We start from the raw sequence: 17,821 nt of genomic DNA on the forward strand, positions 1-17,821 counted from the left end.
ATATAATAAAAATCGATTTATCGGTTGCTATATTAGATATTGTTTAGCTCAACCCCTTTGCTTTCCCCTAACTTTTAGGTTGAGTTTCTTAGTTCCCCTTTTTTATGTATTAACATCAATTGTTATGTGCTGGTTATATTTGTAACTATGTTTGTGCTTTTTAGGAAGCCTGTATATCAGGCCCTGTGTTTTTAAATACAACTGTGCACAATATATAATAAAAATATATTTATTGGTTGCCGTATTAGATATTGTTTAGCTCAACCCCCTTTGGTTTCCCCTGACTTTTAGGTTGAGTTTCTTTGTTCCCCTTTTTTTTTAGTTGCCCTACATTGGGGGATCCCAGTTCTGGAGACTCCACAGGGATCCCCCTCCCCACACCGCTTGAAAAACCACAAGAATCTAAGCCAACCCGATGCTGCATTGATACTCAGACACACAGAGAGGGAGACCGCCAAAACGTTTTCACTGTGGATGTTGTACCGGTTTTATTGGTAAAATTTTACACAAAGCCTCACGAACGCTGGGACATGCTTTTCCTTTTAAAGAATTTCCACTGGACCTTAATGGTGAGCATCCAGTCGTTGACGTACAAACTCTTACAAGCGGATGTGCACACATGCGCCTCGGGGAGAAGGTGGCGGCATCCTGGTCGCGGGGACGCTCTCTGGGCGAGGCACGGACCGCCGACGATTCATTTCCCAGCCTTCTGAGCCTTTTGTGCGGACTTGGTGACCTTGCCGGCACCCCCGCTCTTCTTCTCCACATTCTTGATGACGCCCACTGCCACGGTCTGCCGCATGTCGCGCACGGCAAAACGCCCTGCGGTGGGGAAAACACAACGGAGGAGAGACTGAAAGGCAGGTTTTGGCAGAACGACGTTGTCAGCCGGGACAGACCATTCCTTTCCTACTGTTCTAGAGTCTTGCTGGGCACAGGAACGCCTGAATCTGCCTTATACTGAATCAGACCTTTGGTCCGTCGTAAAGAGTATGATCTTGCCTGAGAGAAATGATCCCAGTATAGGCTCCCAAATTTATTATTATCTATTATATCTTAATCTGTCATTAAATTTCAGCACTCCCTTTTTGAGCCATCAACAGCTCCCGACATGTTTTGGTTGCTAATCTCAGAGGCCGTTTATGCAAGGTCAGTTTTGATGCTTGCTCAAAGCTCTTTTTTTAAAATGCGACCTTTAAAATGCCTGTTCACGGTTCCAATGGAAAAGGAGAAATTCTACCCCCCCACTCGCCTGCTCCTTTGCTTGCATAGCCATTGGCAATGGTCGTTTGCATAGCTAAGCCACATTTGTGATTTTTCACAGTTCTAAATGCTTCGGTGCGGGGGCAGAGCAAACAGAAAAGGCTGCGTTAAAGGGGCTCTTAAGAAATGCGGAGCAGGCATGCACCGGCTTCACAGTCACTTCCTGACTGATGGTTCAGCGTGAAAAACTAAAAAAAATATGCGGGGCATTTCAGCCTGGAACGCGCTTGCTAATTACCAAGCATAAATGGCCAGATATCTCTGTGTCAACCTGGACTATTAGGTTAGACAAAAGATTTTCCCTTCCAATAAAGCGAGTGAAAGCTGCAAGGAATAGTACTCGGAAAGCAAGCTGTAAAAAACTACAAAATACGATCTTAAATGAGGATTGGTCGTTAGTGTTTAAGGACGCAGATCGCAAATGTTCACCTCACTTCTTCCAGATACCCTCCAACAGAACTTTTTCCTTGCCAGACTATTTCTGCTGGTTAGAAATCCATACGTTAAGACGAGTTTTCTGATTGGTGAGATGTAATGCCTTAGACTGAGTAGAGACACAAGGCTGATACAATAAAATTACTGCAGAAAAACGAAAATGCCCATTTTGGCCTGATCACTTCAACTCCCTTGGCCTCATTGTTTTAGCATGTCCGCATAATAATATTGCACGAAATAAATTATCATTCCCTGGATAAAACAGCTAAAGACGCTTTCTGGGAAGCGGATACTGCATTATCTGCTGTCTCAAGTAGATCGGTCAATTGTGTGAGAGATGTGGCAACTGTTCTCTTTATAGTGTCATGGTAAAATTAAAATTCATTTCCCCTTTTTAAAGTGTGAAATGGTTGATGAATAAGCCAATGGCTGTTAAATTTAGAGGATTACAGTATACATCCCAGAGTGGATGCAAGAGATAGTAGCAAAGTTATTGGTTGATACTAATCCAAAAGTAACCCTCACCATGGCAAAATTGTTATCTATGGTTTTTAAAGATACCTTCTTCTAACTGTATATTCTGGATTTTGTACTTCTGTATGTTTAATTATCTCTGTATTACCGAGCTTACTGAATTTGTTTTGATCATGACCTGTTGGTCCGCGAGCATAAAGGACAGAAATAAAGGAAAGGTTGGTCCATCAAAGTCAGTATTGTCGACTCAGACTGGCAGCAGCTCTCCAGGGTTTCAGCAGAGGTCTTTCCCATCACTTACTACCTGATCCTTTTAACTGGAAATGTCGGGGATTGAACCTGGGACTGTCTGTGTGCCAAGCAGATGCTCTAATATTGAGCCACAGCCCCCTCCCCACACGTGTAGCTGCTGTATGCTGAATCAGACCCTTGGTCCACTGAGGTCAGGATTGTCAACTCAGACTGGCAGGAGTTCTGCAGGGTCTCAGGCAGGAGGGCTTTCACATCCCGTTACCCAGTCCTTTCAACTGGAGATACTGGGGATTGAACCTGGGACCTTCTGCATGCCAAGCAGACGCTCTGCCACTGAGCCACAGCCCCTCCCAAACAGAGGTGGTTTGCCATTGCCTGCTTCTGCATAGCAGCCCTGGACATCACTGGTGGTCTCCTTTTCAAATACTAACCAGGGCTTACTAACCTGCTTAGCTTATGAGATCTGATGAGATTGGTCTCGCCTGGACCATCCAGGTCAGGGCAAATGAATAGAGGTGGTTGGCCATTGCCTGCCTCTGCATACTGACCCTGGACTTCCTTGGTGGTCTCCCATCCAAATACAAACCAGGGCTGACCCTGCTAAGCTTCTGAGTTCTGATAGCATCAGGCTAGCCTGGGCCATCCAGGTCAGGACCCCTTCTTCCTGTAAGGGTTTTTTTTTGTTTGTTTGTTTTTGCCATGGCTGTTATTCTTTCCTGGTCTGCCACTGAATAGGAGCAAGGTGAAAATTTGCAATTTATGAATGCCAGAACTCAGTGCTGGCTAGCTCTAATCTTAAGGCGCTTGCCTCATAAACCCAGACGCGATGGATGGCCTGCAGTTCCTTAGCGGAGACCCCTCTGTGCATGCTCAGGAACAATTTTAGTTAATGTGGTGACTTCATGCATTGTAGAAATTAGACGTGGCACTGAAAACAGGTATGCTTGCCAGATTCCCCCTGGATACTGGCAGGGGATGGAGGGGGATAGTGTTGCCAGATTCAGGTTTGCACATGCAGCACCGTCAAATGTGTGGTGGGTGGTGGAAAGTGCTGTCAAGTCACAGCTGACTTCCTGCGACTGCACAGGATGTGCAAGGCAAGAGACACTCAAGAGATGCTTTGCCACTGCCTGCCTCTGTGGAGTGACCCTGGACTTCCTCGGTGGTCTCCCATCCAAGTACAAACCAGGGCCGACCCTGCTTAGCTTCTGAGATCGGAGTAGCCCCGGGCCAGCCAGGTCAGGGCACGATCCTGTTAGGCGCACAATATAAAGCAGCAATTCTCACCCAGGGGTGGGTACTGGGAGAAGCTCTCCACACACATGGGCTTGCCCGGGATCATCTCCACAATCGCGGCATCCCCGGATTTCAAGGATTTGGGGTTATCCTCCAGCTTCTTGCCGGAACGTCGGTCGATCTTCTCCTTCAGCTCGGCAAACTTGCAAGCGATGTGGGCGGTGTGGCAGTCGATGACAGGCGAGTATCCGGCGCTGATCTGACCAGGGTGGTTCAAGATAATCACCTGTTGAGCACAAAGCAAAACAGAAGTCTGATAGGGGAAGGTATTTGGAAAGATGGAAGGATGCGGTGGATTTTCCCCCAAGCTGACACAGGAAGCTCAACATGGGTAAGCAATACTGCCCTCCTGTGGAAGTCAACTGAAAACCCGCTGCTTCTAACATGTCTTTTACAACAAGAAGATCCCGACTAATATACTGTGGTCTTTTATGCATGGCTCTTTCACTCGCCGTCACCCCTCCAACGACTTTGTGTCTTTGTTTGGATTATGCATGCCGTTTTCGACTGTCAGAGGTCACCTCGGCCCCCCCACCCCGCGTTTCCGCGTGTTTTGCGGGACCTGTTTTATCTCGAATTTGAAAACGCGGAGGAAACGTGGGGAAACGCAGGAGAAGAGCGAGGCAACCTCTGACGGTGGAAAACAGCATGCATAATCCAAACAAAGCCCCGAAGTCATCGGAGGGGTGATGGTGAGTGAAAGAGCCATGCATAAAAAAACAAATTCTGTTCTCAGCACTGCAATGAATCGTGAGATCTAATGAGCGCTAGAGATGATTCAGGGAGCTGCAGATTTTCCGGTTTTCAGAGCCTTGCTTGCATCTCTAGCCCAACAGATGTCCACACAGAATATCACATGAGACTCGATCTTCCATCGCCAACTGAAGACAGGGCATACCACGCCTAAGGCAGAGAAACATGAAAGCTCGCATACACTCTCAGCTGGTCCTAATAATGAGGTTGCCGAGGCCCAAATCTGGTAAGAAGGGTCCATCCCCCTGCCCCACCGTGCAGTAGGGCTGAGGTGCAGAGAAAGGGGGAAGCCAAGATGAGGGACGAGAAGAGATGTAGGTGCAGGAAAGGGTGAGCCAAGGGCAGGAGGGATTTGTTTGTTTTATTTGGCAAAACGGAGATCCCTCCTTTCTGCCCTCGAAAGGTCCACCACCTTGAATTTCCCTCATTGGCAGGAACGACTCAGGTGACTTCAGGCGAGAGTGAAAGAGAGCCTCCAATCTCAATGAAAGTCATTCCAAATCAATAAATAAGGAAGCGAGGATTTAAAAATGGCCTTTCTTCTCCTTCCTCCAGAGACTACTTCAGAGACTGCAGGTGGCGAGGATCGGACTCAGCCAGCAGGTAAGGAGAGAGGGAGGAGGGGGGGAATGGTGGCATAGGCAAAACGGCCTGAATAATGCCAAGACGCAGCTCCAACGACCAAAGTGACCCAAACAGGCTGCTTCTCAAAACGGCTGCCGCCAACTCCTGGCTGACCTGAGAAGTGAACTGGGCCGCCTCTTGAGGCGGGTCGGACTTGCTGTCCCCGCAGACGTTGCCGCGGCGGATATCCTTCACGGAGACGTTCTTCACATTGAAGCCCACGTTGTCCCCGGGCATGGCCTCGCTCAGGGCCTCGTGGTGCATCTCCACCGACTTGACCTCTGTGGTGATGTTGACGGGGGCAAAGGTGACCACCATGCCGGGCCTCAGGATCCCCGTCTCCACGCGGCCCACGGGGACCGTCCCGATACCTGCGAAGGAACGCAAGAGGAGATGAGATCAGAGTCGCAGATAGTACCTGCAGGTACTAGCTGGAGATCTCCTGCTATTACAACTAATCTCCAGCCAATAGGGATCAGTTCCCCTGGAGAAAAATGGCTGCTTTGGCAATTGGACTCTGTGGCATTGAAGTCCTTTCCCTTCCCTCCCCAAACCCCACTCTCCTCAGGCTCTACCCCTAAAACCTCCCATTGTTGGCAAAGAGGGACCTGGCAACCCTAAATCGTGGCCAACTTATGGCAACCCAGTAGGATTTTCAAGGGAAGAGACTAACAGAGGTGGCTTGCCATGGCTTTCCTCTGCATAGCAACCCTGGACTTCCTTGGTGGTCTCCCATCCATGTACTAACCAGGGCCACTCCTGCTTAGCTTCTGAGATCTGACGAGATCAGGCTAGGCTGGACCATGTAGGTCAGGGCTTTTTAGTATTAGCCAGTCATATTGCATATTACACAGAGCTCCGACCAACTCACTCCCACCACAGTTAGAATGTTTGTGAGCATTCCATAACGTCGCATGATTAAGTAAAGCTGAAACTATAACTTAGTAAAGAGGGGTCGAGGTACATTTGTGCTTACTAGAAAACTAGAATAGCAACATAAAGATAATAAACTCAATGGATATATGATATAGCTTCATATGAAATGGTAAACAGAGATTATGCCCTGACCTGGATGGCCCAGGCTAGCCTGATCTCATCAGATCTCAGAAGCTAAGCAGGGTCAGCCCTGGTTAGTGTTTGGATGGGAGACCACCAAGGAATACCAGGGTTGCTGTGCAGAGGAAGGCACTGGCAAACCACCTCTGTTAGTCTCTTGCCGTGAAAACCCCAAAAGGGTTCGCCATAGGTTGGCTACGACTTGACGGCACTTTACACACACACAAACAGAGATTATAAGGTAAGTAAAGATCAAAAGAAATGGTAAAAATAACCAATATAATTTTTTTGTAAAACAATCTAAGATTAAGCAGTGCTTTGATAGACAGCTGAACTGGCTTTTGCTTTTCCCCCCTTTCTTGTTAGTTTAAATTGATAAATTTAAAACAAAACAAATTTAAAACAAAGTTTGACTACACTGTTATGTATGGGAATGGTTGAGTTGTTACATGTGTTCTTTTCTTTTTTGAAATTTTCAATAAGATATATATATATATATATATATTTAAAAGAACATTCTGTAACGTTGCGGCAGCTCTTCTGCACCTCGGGACAGACTTTTCATGGAGCGCTCGCTCTCAAGCATACCTTCAAACATGAATCGTTTGAATTAATTCTGGCAAGATCTGTGACATGTGGGCCTAGACATTGTAAGAGCTGGAAAAGCAGAAAGGAGGAGGGTGTTTCCCTCAACGTGCCTTATCACCCATCTTCTTTCTCATCACAGTTTCAAAACGGTCCTTACAAGCAGCAAGGACTATGAACTTACTTTAAATAATCACTGCTCTGGATTCAGGTAGGCCACATATGTTAATCTTAAATTACTGCCCCAGCCTGCCTCCGAGGAGACTGGGACAGCATCCATCGTCCTCCTGGCCTGCATTTTATCTTAACAACAACCCTGCGAGGCACAGTATTCTTTGACAGGATGATTGTCCTTGGGTCAACCAAAGATAGGGTTGTCAAAATGTCAATCTCCAGGAGGTGGCTGGAGGTCTCCCACTATGACAACTGATCTCCAGGCGGCAGAGATCAGTTCCCCTGGAGAAAATGGCCGCTTTGGCAATTGGACTCTATGGCAACTGGACTCTATGAAGTCCCTCCCCAAACCCTGCCCTCCTCAGGTTCCACCCCCCAAAATATCCAGGTATTTCCCAACCTGGAGCTGGCAATCTAACCAAAGAGCTTCCTGGTAGCATTACAATTTGAACCTAGATCTCCCCAGTCCTATCCCACCACGCCAAATTGTACACCACACTGACTCTACAAGGTGCCCAGTAACAGCTCTCCTGGCACCTGCTGAGTGTTTTTAGAAAATGGATGGAGCCAGGTGGGGCTTTTTGCCCAGCAGGACTTCTGATTGGCTGTGCAGATTCAAAGGCATCCGGTTGAACAGTGTTTTTTCCCCGTAAGGTGGAAGAATTACTGTCAGAGTGACGCATAACCTCGCTCCCTGACACGTTGCGGTTGGGTCCACCTCCTGCAGCAGCCGTTCGGTGCTTGGCTGCACCTCCTGCGGCAGCCACTTTGTTGTTGTGCCCGCAACCCAGATTTCCAGGCGTGCCTGTAGGCTCAGAACTGTTGGGGACCCTTGCTCTGCAACCACGCATTGTCTGTTCACGGGCTCTGATGGTGTAGACCAGTGGTTCTCAACCTTTTTTTGACCAGGGGCCATTAGGACTTTTTTGTTCGGTGCAGGGATCCCAAGGTTCAAAATAAAAATTCCGAGAATTTGAAAATAAACTTTAATCATAACTCTTAGTTAAACATTAAACATAGAATAATATTTGAATGTATATTTTTATAACAGAGAACTTTTAATTGAAAATATTAATTTATTATGGGTTTATAACTTTGTTTCGCGGACCTTAATTTAGTTCTCGCGGACCCCTGGGTGTCCACGGACCCCCGGTTGGGAACCAGTGGTGTAGACACATACTTCAAAGTTTGTACCAAGAAATACAACTCCTGGGCGGGGGACACAGAAGATTTCCACCCAGAAAACTGTAAAAACGCAGGCCAGGTTTTTGGCTTACCTCCAATCTTGTAGACGTCCTGAAGGGGCAGGCGCAGCGGCTTATCTGTGGGGCGGGTGGGGGGCAAGATCGTATCCAGGGCTTCCAGCAGGGACACGCCGCTGGCGTTCCCTTCCTTGCGTTCCACCTTCCAGCCTTTGAACCATGGCATCTGCAAGACAAAATGATATCCAGAAAAAATGTCAGCGAGGGACTAAAGTTTACTTTTATGGCATGTTTTCATTCCACCCTTCCCAGTGCAGGGTGTCACGCACAGTTCTCCCTTCCCCATTTTATCCTCACCACAGCAACCCTGCAAGGTAGGGCAGCCGAACAGAAACTAGGTAGACCAGGTCACCCAGGGAGCTTCGCAGCAGAGCAGGGAACTACGTCTGGTATCCCAGGGCCTAGCTGGCCACTCTAACCACTCCACCACACTGCCTCTCAAGAGACCATGGAGAGCAGATGCCACATGTCACACTGGCAGGGGCGCAGACGTCTCAATTTCCTGGAGGGGCGGGGGGCATGAGGCCGAACCCTCCCAGGCCCAGCATGGTGTGGTGGTTAAGAGCGGTGGTTTGGAGCAGCGGACTTTAATCTAGAGAACCGGGTTTGAGCGGCGGACGCCACTCTGGTGAACCGGGTTGGTTTCCCCACTCCTGCACATGAAGCCAGCTGGGTGACCTTGGGCTAGTCACAGTTCTCTTAGAGGTCTCTCAGCTCCATCTACCTCACAGGGTTTCTGTTGTGGGGAAGGTGATTGTGAGCCGGTTTGGTTCTCCCTTAAGTGGCAGAAAAAGTCGGCATATAAAAACCAATTCTTATTCTTCTTCATTACATTAAATTTAACCGTGGATTCTGAGATGCATTTGGAGATTCGTACTGAGCATCCAGTAGGTAAGCACTGTAGTTGTTAGTGTTGGTCTATGATTGGGAAGACACGAGTTCAAGAGAAAGAGTTGCTCCCCTTAAATTCCTTAAGAAATAGCACCGCCTGGTGGCCAGCTCCCCCCATAGCTGCCTTATCAGTATTTTTGGTTGAGATGTATTTCAACTACGGACATACTCAATAAATGACAGGCAGCTGATCTCATCACTGCCTGAGGTGCAAGAGCCCCAGAGGGGTCAGGAAACCCTCTGCACAGCAGAGAAACTATGGGCTGCTCTCTATCATTATGTGTGTGTTAAGTGCCGTCAAGTTGCTTCTGACTCATGGCGACCCTATGAATGAAAGTCCTCCAAAATGTCCTGTCTTTGACAGCCCTGCTCAGATCCTGCAAATTGAAGGCCGTGGCTTCCTTTATTGAGTCAATCCATCTCTTGTTGGGTCTTCCTCTTTTCCTGCTGCCCTCAACTTTTCCTAGGAGTCCAGTACCACCTTAAAAACTAACAAAATTTCTGGCTGGGTATGAGCTTTCGTGAGCCACAGCTCACTTCTTCAGATGCAGCTAGAATGTGAGTCCATCTATCCTTAAGTGTGTGTGTGTGTGTGTGTGTGTGTTAAGTGCCATCAAGTTGCTTCCGATTCATGGTGACCCTATGAATCAAAGTCTTCCAAAATGTCCTATCTTTGACAGCCTTGCTCAGATCTTGCAAATTGAAGGCTGTGGCTTCCTTTATTGAGTCAATCCATCTCTTGTTGGGTCTTCCTCTTTTCCTGCTGCCCTCAACTTTTCCTAGCATGACTGTCTATCATTGTCTATCATGAATGACTATCATTATAACCCCCCATTATTATTGTTGTTGTTGTTGTTACGATTTACAGCTTTTGCCAGAACACAGAATACAACTACAGTCTTTAAAAGGATTTTAAAAGGGTAGGTATCAAATCAAAAGTTATTTCCATAGCTTAACATAAATATATTAAAATGCTAAAATGGTTTAAAAAAAAAACTCTGGCTTGGGGAAACTCCTGGAGATTTGGGGGTGGGGCCTGGGGAAGGGAAAGAGCTCAGTGGAGAAGTAACACCACAGAGTCCACCCTCCAAAGCTGCCATTTCTTCGAGAGGAACTGATCTCTGTAGTCTGGAGGTCAGCTGTAGCTCCGGGAGAACTAGCAGCCACCGCCGCTCTGCACTTAAGGCTATGGGGGAGGTTATGGGGCTGTGTTTGGGATTGCATGCGCGTCCCTTCCAGTTTACAACTGGAAGTGCCGCCCCGCAAGGGACCTTTTCCTCTTAGTTTGAGTGGTAAAGCGGCCCGTGCACATTTGCCCGCCAACCCTCAGGTGGTCGGCGGGCAGAGGGGCAAATTGCCAGGGGTTTGCCCGCCACCACCAGGCACCTGGCAACCCTATCTGCACTCCTCCACCCCGCCGTCCCCCGGGTAGAGTTGAGGGGAAGCTGGCAGCGGGTGGAGGCACGGGAGGGGGGGGAGAGGAAGCAGGGTCTGGGGGGAAAGTGCTGCCGCGGCTGCTGCCACAGAAGCCAGGCAGTCTCCCGGCGAGGAGTCGACCCGGGCGCTGGAACAACCAGCAAACTCTTGGAACTGCCGCGAAACTGTCTTTTAAATCGGCACAAGGCAGCAACTGGAAAACCAGGGAAAGTTGCAAAGAAGACCTGGTTTTTATATGCCGACTTTCTCTACCACTCAAGGGAGACTCAAACCGGCTTACAGTCACCTTCCCTTCCCCTCCCCACAACAGACACCCTGTGAGGTGGGTGGGGCTGAGAGTGTGTGACTAGCCCAAGGTCACCCAGCTGGCTTCATGTGGAGGCGTGGGGAAATAAAATCCAGTTCACCAGGTTAGCCTCCACTGCTCACGTGAAGGAGAGGGGAATCAAACCCGGTTCTGCAGATCAGAGTCCATCGCTCTTAACCACTACACCACCCAGGAGGAGGGTTGATCACGCGCACGGTAGACGGGCATGCGTGTCGACTTCGGAGATTCACAACATTCACGGGAGAATCGCTGGACTAAACGGCCGTGCGTTTTCGGCCTAAGTGTCCATAACGAAACTAAGCAGGGTCGACCCTGGTTAGTACTTGGATGAGTGGGCTCCAAGGAAGCCTAGGGGTGCTCCACAGAGGTCAATTATGGCCAACCACCTCAGTTTGTCTCTGCCCTGACCTAGATGGCCCAGGCTAGCCAGATGGCATCTGATCTCAGAGCTCAGCAAGGTCGGCCCTGGTTAGGACTTGGATGGGAGCCCACCAAGGAAATCCAGGGTCGCTACGCAGGCAATGGCAAACCCACCTCTGCTAGTCTCTTGCCTTGAAAACCCTATGGGGTCACCATAAATCAGCTGTGACTTGACAGCCCTTTATACTAGGGTTGCCAGATACCCACTGGTGGCGGGCAAACCTCTGGTAATGTGCCCCTCTGCCTTAGACCACTCAAACTCTTAGTTTGAGTAGTAAAGGGTTTGAGTGGTCTAAGGCTCCTTGCGAGGCAGCACTTCTGGTTGTAAACCGGAAGTGCTGTGTTGGCGAGCGCACGCACACACACAAGATCAGAAACTAAACCTCCTGCCGAAGGTGAGTGGGGACCTGGAAACCCTACTTTATACACACACATGCATGCTAACAGCCTAATAGCTGGCGAAGCATGGCGGGTTCATATCTGTATCACAAATGCAGGCGGTGGCCTTATGCTGGCCTCTGTCTTCCTCTCTAGTTCAGGGCTTACCTTCCAGGGCTGTTGTTACAGAATACTGTGATAATGCACCGGAAGTGCTTTGAACACTGGAAGTGCTGTATTAAAGGAAATATTTTCATACCTTTTAAATATTGCTATCCTGCCCTTCCCAAAACCTCAGGCTAACATTAAAAAAAAATACTATGTTAATAACATATAGGCTGTTATTGCACTAGGTATTCCCAGCAATGTATCAAGAGTTTGGAAATATTATAAAAAATACTGTTCGCACTTTGTTTGGCCCCTTTAGCTGTGAAGATGTCTTCCAACCATTTTTTAGCCGTGGCATCCAAAAACCCTTTTAAAGCGATGTTTTTTATAACATTTTCAAACTCTTAATACATCGCTGGGAATACCTAGTGCGGTAACAGCCATAAACTAATATAATCTATTTTAATGCTCATAGATTCTAACATTATAATTTAATTAGGGATTGCTCCCAATTCAAGAGATCATGGTTGATTGGTTATATTATTAAATTTGCATACAATTGCATCTAAAGTGCATGAAGTTGCCTTCACTGGACCCTTGGTCCCTCGAGGTTAGTATTGTCTACTCAGACTGGTAGCAGCTCTCCGGAGTCTCAGATGGAAGTCTTTCCCATCACCTACTTCCTGGTCCTTTAAACTGGAAATGTTGGGAATTGAACCTGTGACCTTCTGCATGCCAAGCAGATGCTCTACCACTAAGCCATGATGACCCCTACCCAGCAGATCTAGAGGAAACAATAACTGGTTTTCTGATGGTGTATAGCAAGAAGTATCTCAGAGAGCATTGCCAACAGGCCTGGAGAAAACCGTCCTGTCCCTTCCGTGGTGGAAAATGCCGTCAAGCCACAGCTGGAGTACGGCGACCCTGTAGGGTTTTCAAGGCTAGAGACATTCGGAAGTGGTTTGCCATTGCCTGCCTCCGGGTGGGCTGAGAGACTTCGGAGAGAACTGTGAGTGGCCCAAGGTCACCCAGCAGGCTTCATGTGGAGGAGTGGGGAATCGAACCCAGTTCTCCAGATTAGAGTCCACCACTCTTAACCACTACACCATGCTGGCTCTGGCTCTTTATTAGAGGCCTAATGTGTGAGCCCTGTGGCGCACAGTGGTAAACTGCAGTACTGCAGTCCAAGCTCTGCTCACGACCTGTACCCAGCTTGTTGGGGGTAAAGGGAAGGCACTGGCAAACCACCCCGTAAACAAAGTCGGCCTCGTAAACGTCGGGATGAGACGTCACCCCGTGGGTCAGGAATGATCCAGTGCTTGCACAGGGGACCTTTACCTTTTTAATGTGTGGAAATGGGCAGTTGAAGCTTTTCATGGCATGGAGGTACACAACAGCAAGCAGTAACAAACCCATTAAGTTTCTAGAGCCAGCATGGTGTAGTGGTTAAGAGCAGTGGTTTGGAGCAGTGGACTTTGATCTGGAGAACCAGGTTTGATTCCCCACTCCTCCATATACCGTATTTTTCGCTCCATAAGACGCACTTTTTTCCTCCTCAAAAGTGAGGGGAAATGTCTGTGCGTCTTATGGAGTGAATGCCGGCTAGGTGCGTGTGCGTCGGGACGGCGCAAGCCGGCGTTCCCCGCCCCGATGGCCAGCTGGGAGGCGGGCGGGGCGCAGAGAGCCGGCTGGGCACGTGCGCCGGCTCGCGCCGTCCCGACGTGCACGTGCCCAGCTGGCTCTGTGCGGCCCCGCCCACTTCCCAGCTGGCCGTCGGGGCGGGGAACGTCCCGACGCACACGCGCCCAGCTGGCATTCACTCCATAAGACAAGTTTTTAGAGGAGGAAAACAAGATTTTTTCTTGTTTTCCTCCTCTAAAAACTAGGTGCATCTTATGGTTAGGTGCGTCCTATGGAGCAGAAAATACGGTAAGCGGTGGGGGCTAATCTGGAGAACTGCTCCAGATTAACCCCCACTCTTACACATTAGTTTCCCCACTCCTACACATAAGGCCAGCTGGGTGACCTTGGGCTAGTCACCGTTCTCTCAGAGCGCTCTCAGCCCCACCTGCCTCATAGGGTGTCTGTTATGGGCAGGGGAGAGGAAGGTGATTCTAAGCCTTCTTGATGCTTCCTTAAGTGGTAGAGAAAGTCAGCACATAAAAACCAACTCTTCTTCTTCTATTAAATGGACAGATTTTTCTCCTGGCCAGCTGCAAACCCGAGGAAGAGAAGAAGGCACCTGTTCCCCTAGGAAGGGCATCTAATAAAAATAATGTGTATGTTTGCTTTGCTTTTCTCTTTTTACAAAAGATCTGCTGCTAATAAATCAGGGCCAGCTTTTTAATCAATCAAAAAATTTTGAATCAATCAGTCGATTGACTGGACATCATAACTCTAAATGTAGAAACTTTTCTAAGGCCATTCATGCATGGTGGTTTCCTCGCGGTCACCCTGCCGACTACTTCAGGGCTTTGCTTTAGTTATGCATGCCTTTTCCGACTGTCAGAGTTCGCCTCGCACTCCCCGCGCATTCCCCCCACGTTTTCTGGATGCTGGCTAAACACAAATCCAGAAAATGCGAGCAAAAAGCGCGGGGAGAGCAAGGCGACCTCTGACAGTGGGAAAATGCAAGCATAACCAAAGCGAAGCCCCGAACTGGTAGGCAGGGTGAGCGCGAGGAAATAGCCATGCATAAATGGCCTAAATGGGAGCCAACATGGTGCAGTGGTGGTTAAGAGCGGTGGTTTGGAGCAGTGGAGTCTGATCTGGAGAACCGGGTTTGACTCCCCACTCCTCCACATGAGCGGCGGAGGCTGACCTGGTGAACTGGATGTTTCCCTGCTCCTCCACATGAAGCCAGCTGGGTGACCTTGGGCTAGTCACAGCTCTCTCAGCCCCACCTACCTCCCAGGGTGTCTGTTGTGAAGGGAAGGTGATTGTAAGCCGATTTGAGTCTCCCTTAAGTGGTAGAGAAAGTCAGCGTATAAAAACCAACTCTTCTTCGTCTTCTAAAAAATCCTAACATGCGCAACCGTGTGTCTTTCCATTTCGGAGAGAGACACGGCACTGCACATTTCCTAAATCGGTAAGTATCGCTTCCTTCTGAACCCACCCTGGCCCACCCCATCGCCTCGTCTTCCTGGCCCCGGAGAATCTCCCTTTTGCATTCAATCCATGTCCTATTTTCCTGGAAGGAGGTCACACACAACGCAGGCTGTCAGAGTCCGGGGAGGGGAGCGGGGAGACATCTGCCCATGCCAGTCAAGAGGATTCGCTGATTCTAATCTCTGCCGAGACACCATCGCTGACCTGTTTTTCGAGGCGGTCACGTGACACGCCTCAGAGCGGTCACCTGACTTTCTCGTGGCTTAAAGAAGACCGGCCGGAAAATGTGAGCAGGATGGCAAAGATATAGGGAGGGTCAAAGAAGAGAAAGACGAACCGGGCGCCGTCCTTGAATACTTGTTTCTGAAGAAACAAAAAGGCATTCAGCAAACAGGCCGGCTCTGGCTGACCGCCCCAGAATGAGGAGGCTGATACCCTGAGGCCTGGTCGGACTTTACACTAAATGGACTTTACGCTAAAGAAAAAGAACATGGAAATTCTGCACCAAGAGAGAGCCCAGATTCTGCACCACCAACAAACAAAAAAACTCCAAATCTTCAATGTGCATAATTTTTACTAATGAAGCCAAGATGTATATATGACCCAGTTAGGCTTGCCAACCTCCAGGTGGTGGATGGAGATCTCCCACTATTACAACTGATCTCCAGGCGACAGAGATCAGTTCCCCTGGGGGGGAAAGTGGCTGCTTTGGCAATTGGACTCTATGGCATTGAAGTCCCTCCCCTCCCTTTTTTAAAATTTATCAAGAGAAAATGAGAATATAACAATAAAAGGAAATGGAAATATGATATTACTAAAATACTCGTAATACCAATGCTTGAAAAGAAACCCAAACCGTGCTGCTAATATAACTGAAATATCCATAACAGTGAACCAAGCAATACTCTATCTAAAATCCACACGGTAGCCTTTAAGCAGAGGCTGGATGAACACTTGTCAGGGATGCTCTAGGCTGATCCTGCATTAAGCAGGGGGTTGGACTAGATGGCCTCTACGACCCCTACTCAACTCTATGATTTTATAATCTGCTTGCGATGCTGGGAATCAGTGTTCAGATCCCCCGATGAGTATCGGAGTGGCAGAAAGTAGCCGAGAGGAGACCAGGTGTGGACAGGAACCACCATCATCCTGAAGGGAAGGGGGGCAGGAAGTTAATTCTTCTCCAGTCAGAAGCAGCATTTCTCCAGTCAGGAAAAGCTTCCCTAGATGGCCTTAATCCAAGAGAAGAGAAAAAAAGACATTGTGCTTGTCTTTTCCCCCTTAGCTTAAAGCAGTCTGAAGAAGGGAGAGATTTCCAGTGGGAGAAACAGCATGGGGGGAAGTTAACCCCCTCCTTCCCATGGCCCTCATCCATGTGCTCCTTCGTTCCCAGCTGCTGTTCTTTGGAGCTCGCATGGACACCCAGGGATCCACTCACAGCTTCCTGGAATCCAGTGAAGTTTGGCCCCCAAAATGGGGAGGTGCGAGAAGCCACGCAAGCAGTCTCCTTAGAACTGGGCAAGGGTGGAAAGGCCCTCGCTAATATGCAAATTCCTTTGAAATGTGGGGTTGGAGGAGAGTGTAACGGATACTGTGGATTGACAAAAAACAACAACAACAAATCAGTGGGTTCTAGATCAGATCAAGCCTGAACTGACCCTAGAAGCTAAAAATGAATCAACTGAGGCTGTTGTACTTTGGTCACATCATGAGAAGAGTCATCAGAAAAGACAATCGTGCTAGGAAAAGTTGAAGGCGGCAGGAAAAGAGGAAGACCCAACAAGAGATGGATCGACTCTATAAAGGAAGCCAAGTCCCTCAATTTTCAAAGCCCAATCCCAACACATGAGGACTGAGAGGTGGAAAGTGATACTCATATCAGGAGAGGAGAAGACAGACCACACAAAACTGGGTGGGGGCAAGAGAGGGAGGAGCTGTGGCTCAGTGGAAGAGCCTCTGCTTGGCATGCAGAAGGTCCCAGGTTCAAGCCTCAGCATCTCCAGGCAAAAGGACCAGGCACTAGGTGATATGAAAGACCTCAGCCTGAGACCCTGGACTGGAGCTGCTGCCAGTCTGAGCAGGCAATACTGATTCTGATGGTCCAATGGTCTGATTCAGACAGAGAGCCAGTGAAGCAATCTGGGTCCGAGGGTCACATGACAAGAGAGGGGGATTGCTAATGGCCGGAACCACCCCATCTCAGTCAATAAGAAGAAGAAGAGCTGGTTTTTATATGCTGACTTTATCTACCTTTTAAGGAGAATCAAACCGGTTTACAACCTCCTTCCCTTCTTCTCCCCACAACAGACACCTTGTGAGGTAGGTGGGGCTGAGAAAGTTCAGAGAGAACTGCGACTGGCCCAAGGTCACCCAGCAGGCTTCATGTGGAGGAGCAGATGATACTAAATTGGGAGTGGTAGCAAATACAGTAGAAGACAGAGCCAGGATACAGAATTATCTTGACAGGCTGGAGAATTGGGCTAAAACCAATAACGTGCATTTCAACATAGATAAATGTAAAGTTCTGCATTTAGGAAGGAAAATCAAATGCATAATTATAGGATGGGGGAAACTTGTCTTAGCAGTAGTGTGTGCGAAAAGGATCTTGGGGTCGCAGTAGACCAAACACTGAACATGAGTCAGCAGTGTGATGCGGTAGCTAAAATGGCAAATGCGATCTTGGGCTGCATCAACAGAAGTATAATGTCCAGATCGTGCAAAGTAATGGCATCGCTTTACTCTGCTCTGGTTAGACCTCACCTAGAGTACTGTGTTCAGTTTTGGGCACCAAAATTTAAGAAGGATGTAGACAAGCTGGAACGTGTCCAGAGGAGGGCAACAAAGATGGTGAGGGGTCTGGAGACCAAGTCCTATGAGGAAAGGATGAAGGAGCTGGGTATGTTTAGCCTAAAGAGGAGAAGACTGAGAGGGGATATGATAACCATCTTCAAGTACTTGAAGGGCTGTCATATGGAGG

At 48.5% G+C, this 17,821-nt stretch overlaps 1 protein-coding gene across 1 annotated transcript in view; it reads right to left on the bottom strand.

The window, feature by feature from the left end:
* Positions 1–462: 462 nt before the first annotated feature.
* The window catches only part of EEF1A2 (eukaryotic translation elongation factor 1 alpha 2), a 35,309-nt gene continuing 17,950 nt past the window's right edge, over positions 463–17,821 (bottom strand). Inside the window, exons 4-7 of the mRNA XM_056844637.1 lie at positions 8,190–8,340; positions 5,212–5,468; positions 3,712–3,946; positions 463–822 (exon numbers count right to left, since the gene is read on the bottom strand). Coding sequence (XP_056700615.1) covers positions 695–822; positions 3,712–3,946; positions 5,212–5,468; positions 8,190–8,340 — 771 coding nt within the window. The 3' untranslated portion in view covers positions 463–694. The remainder of the gene's footprint in view (positions 823–3,711; positions 3,947–5,211; positions 5,469–8,189; positions 8,341–17,821) is intronic.

Source organism: Euleptes europaea, chromosome 2, assembly GCF_029931775.1.
Source record: "Euleptes europaea isolate rEulEur1 chromosome 2, rEulEur1.hap1, whole genome shotgun sequence".
Taxonomy (NCBI): Eukaryota; Metazoa; Chordata; class Lepidosauria; order Squamata; family Sphaerodactylidae; genus Euleptes; species Euleptes europaea.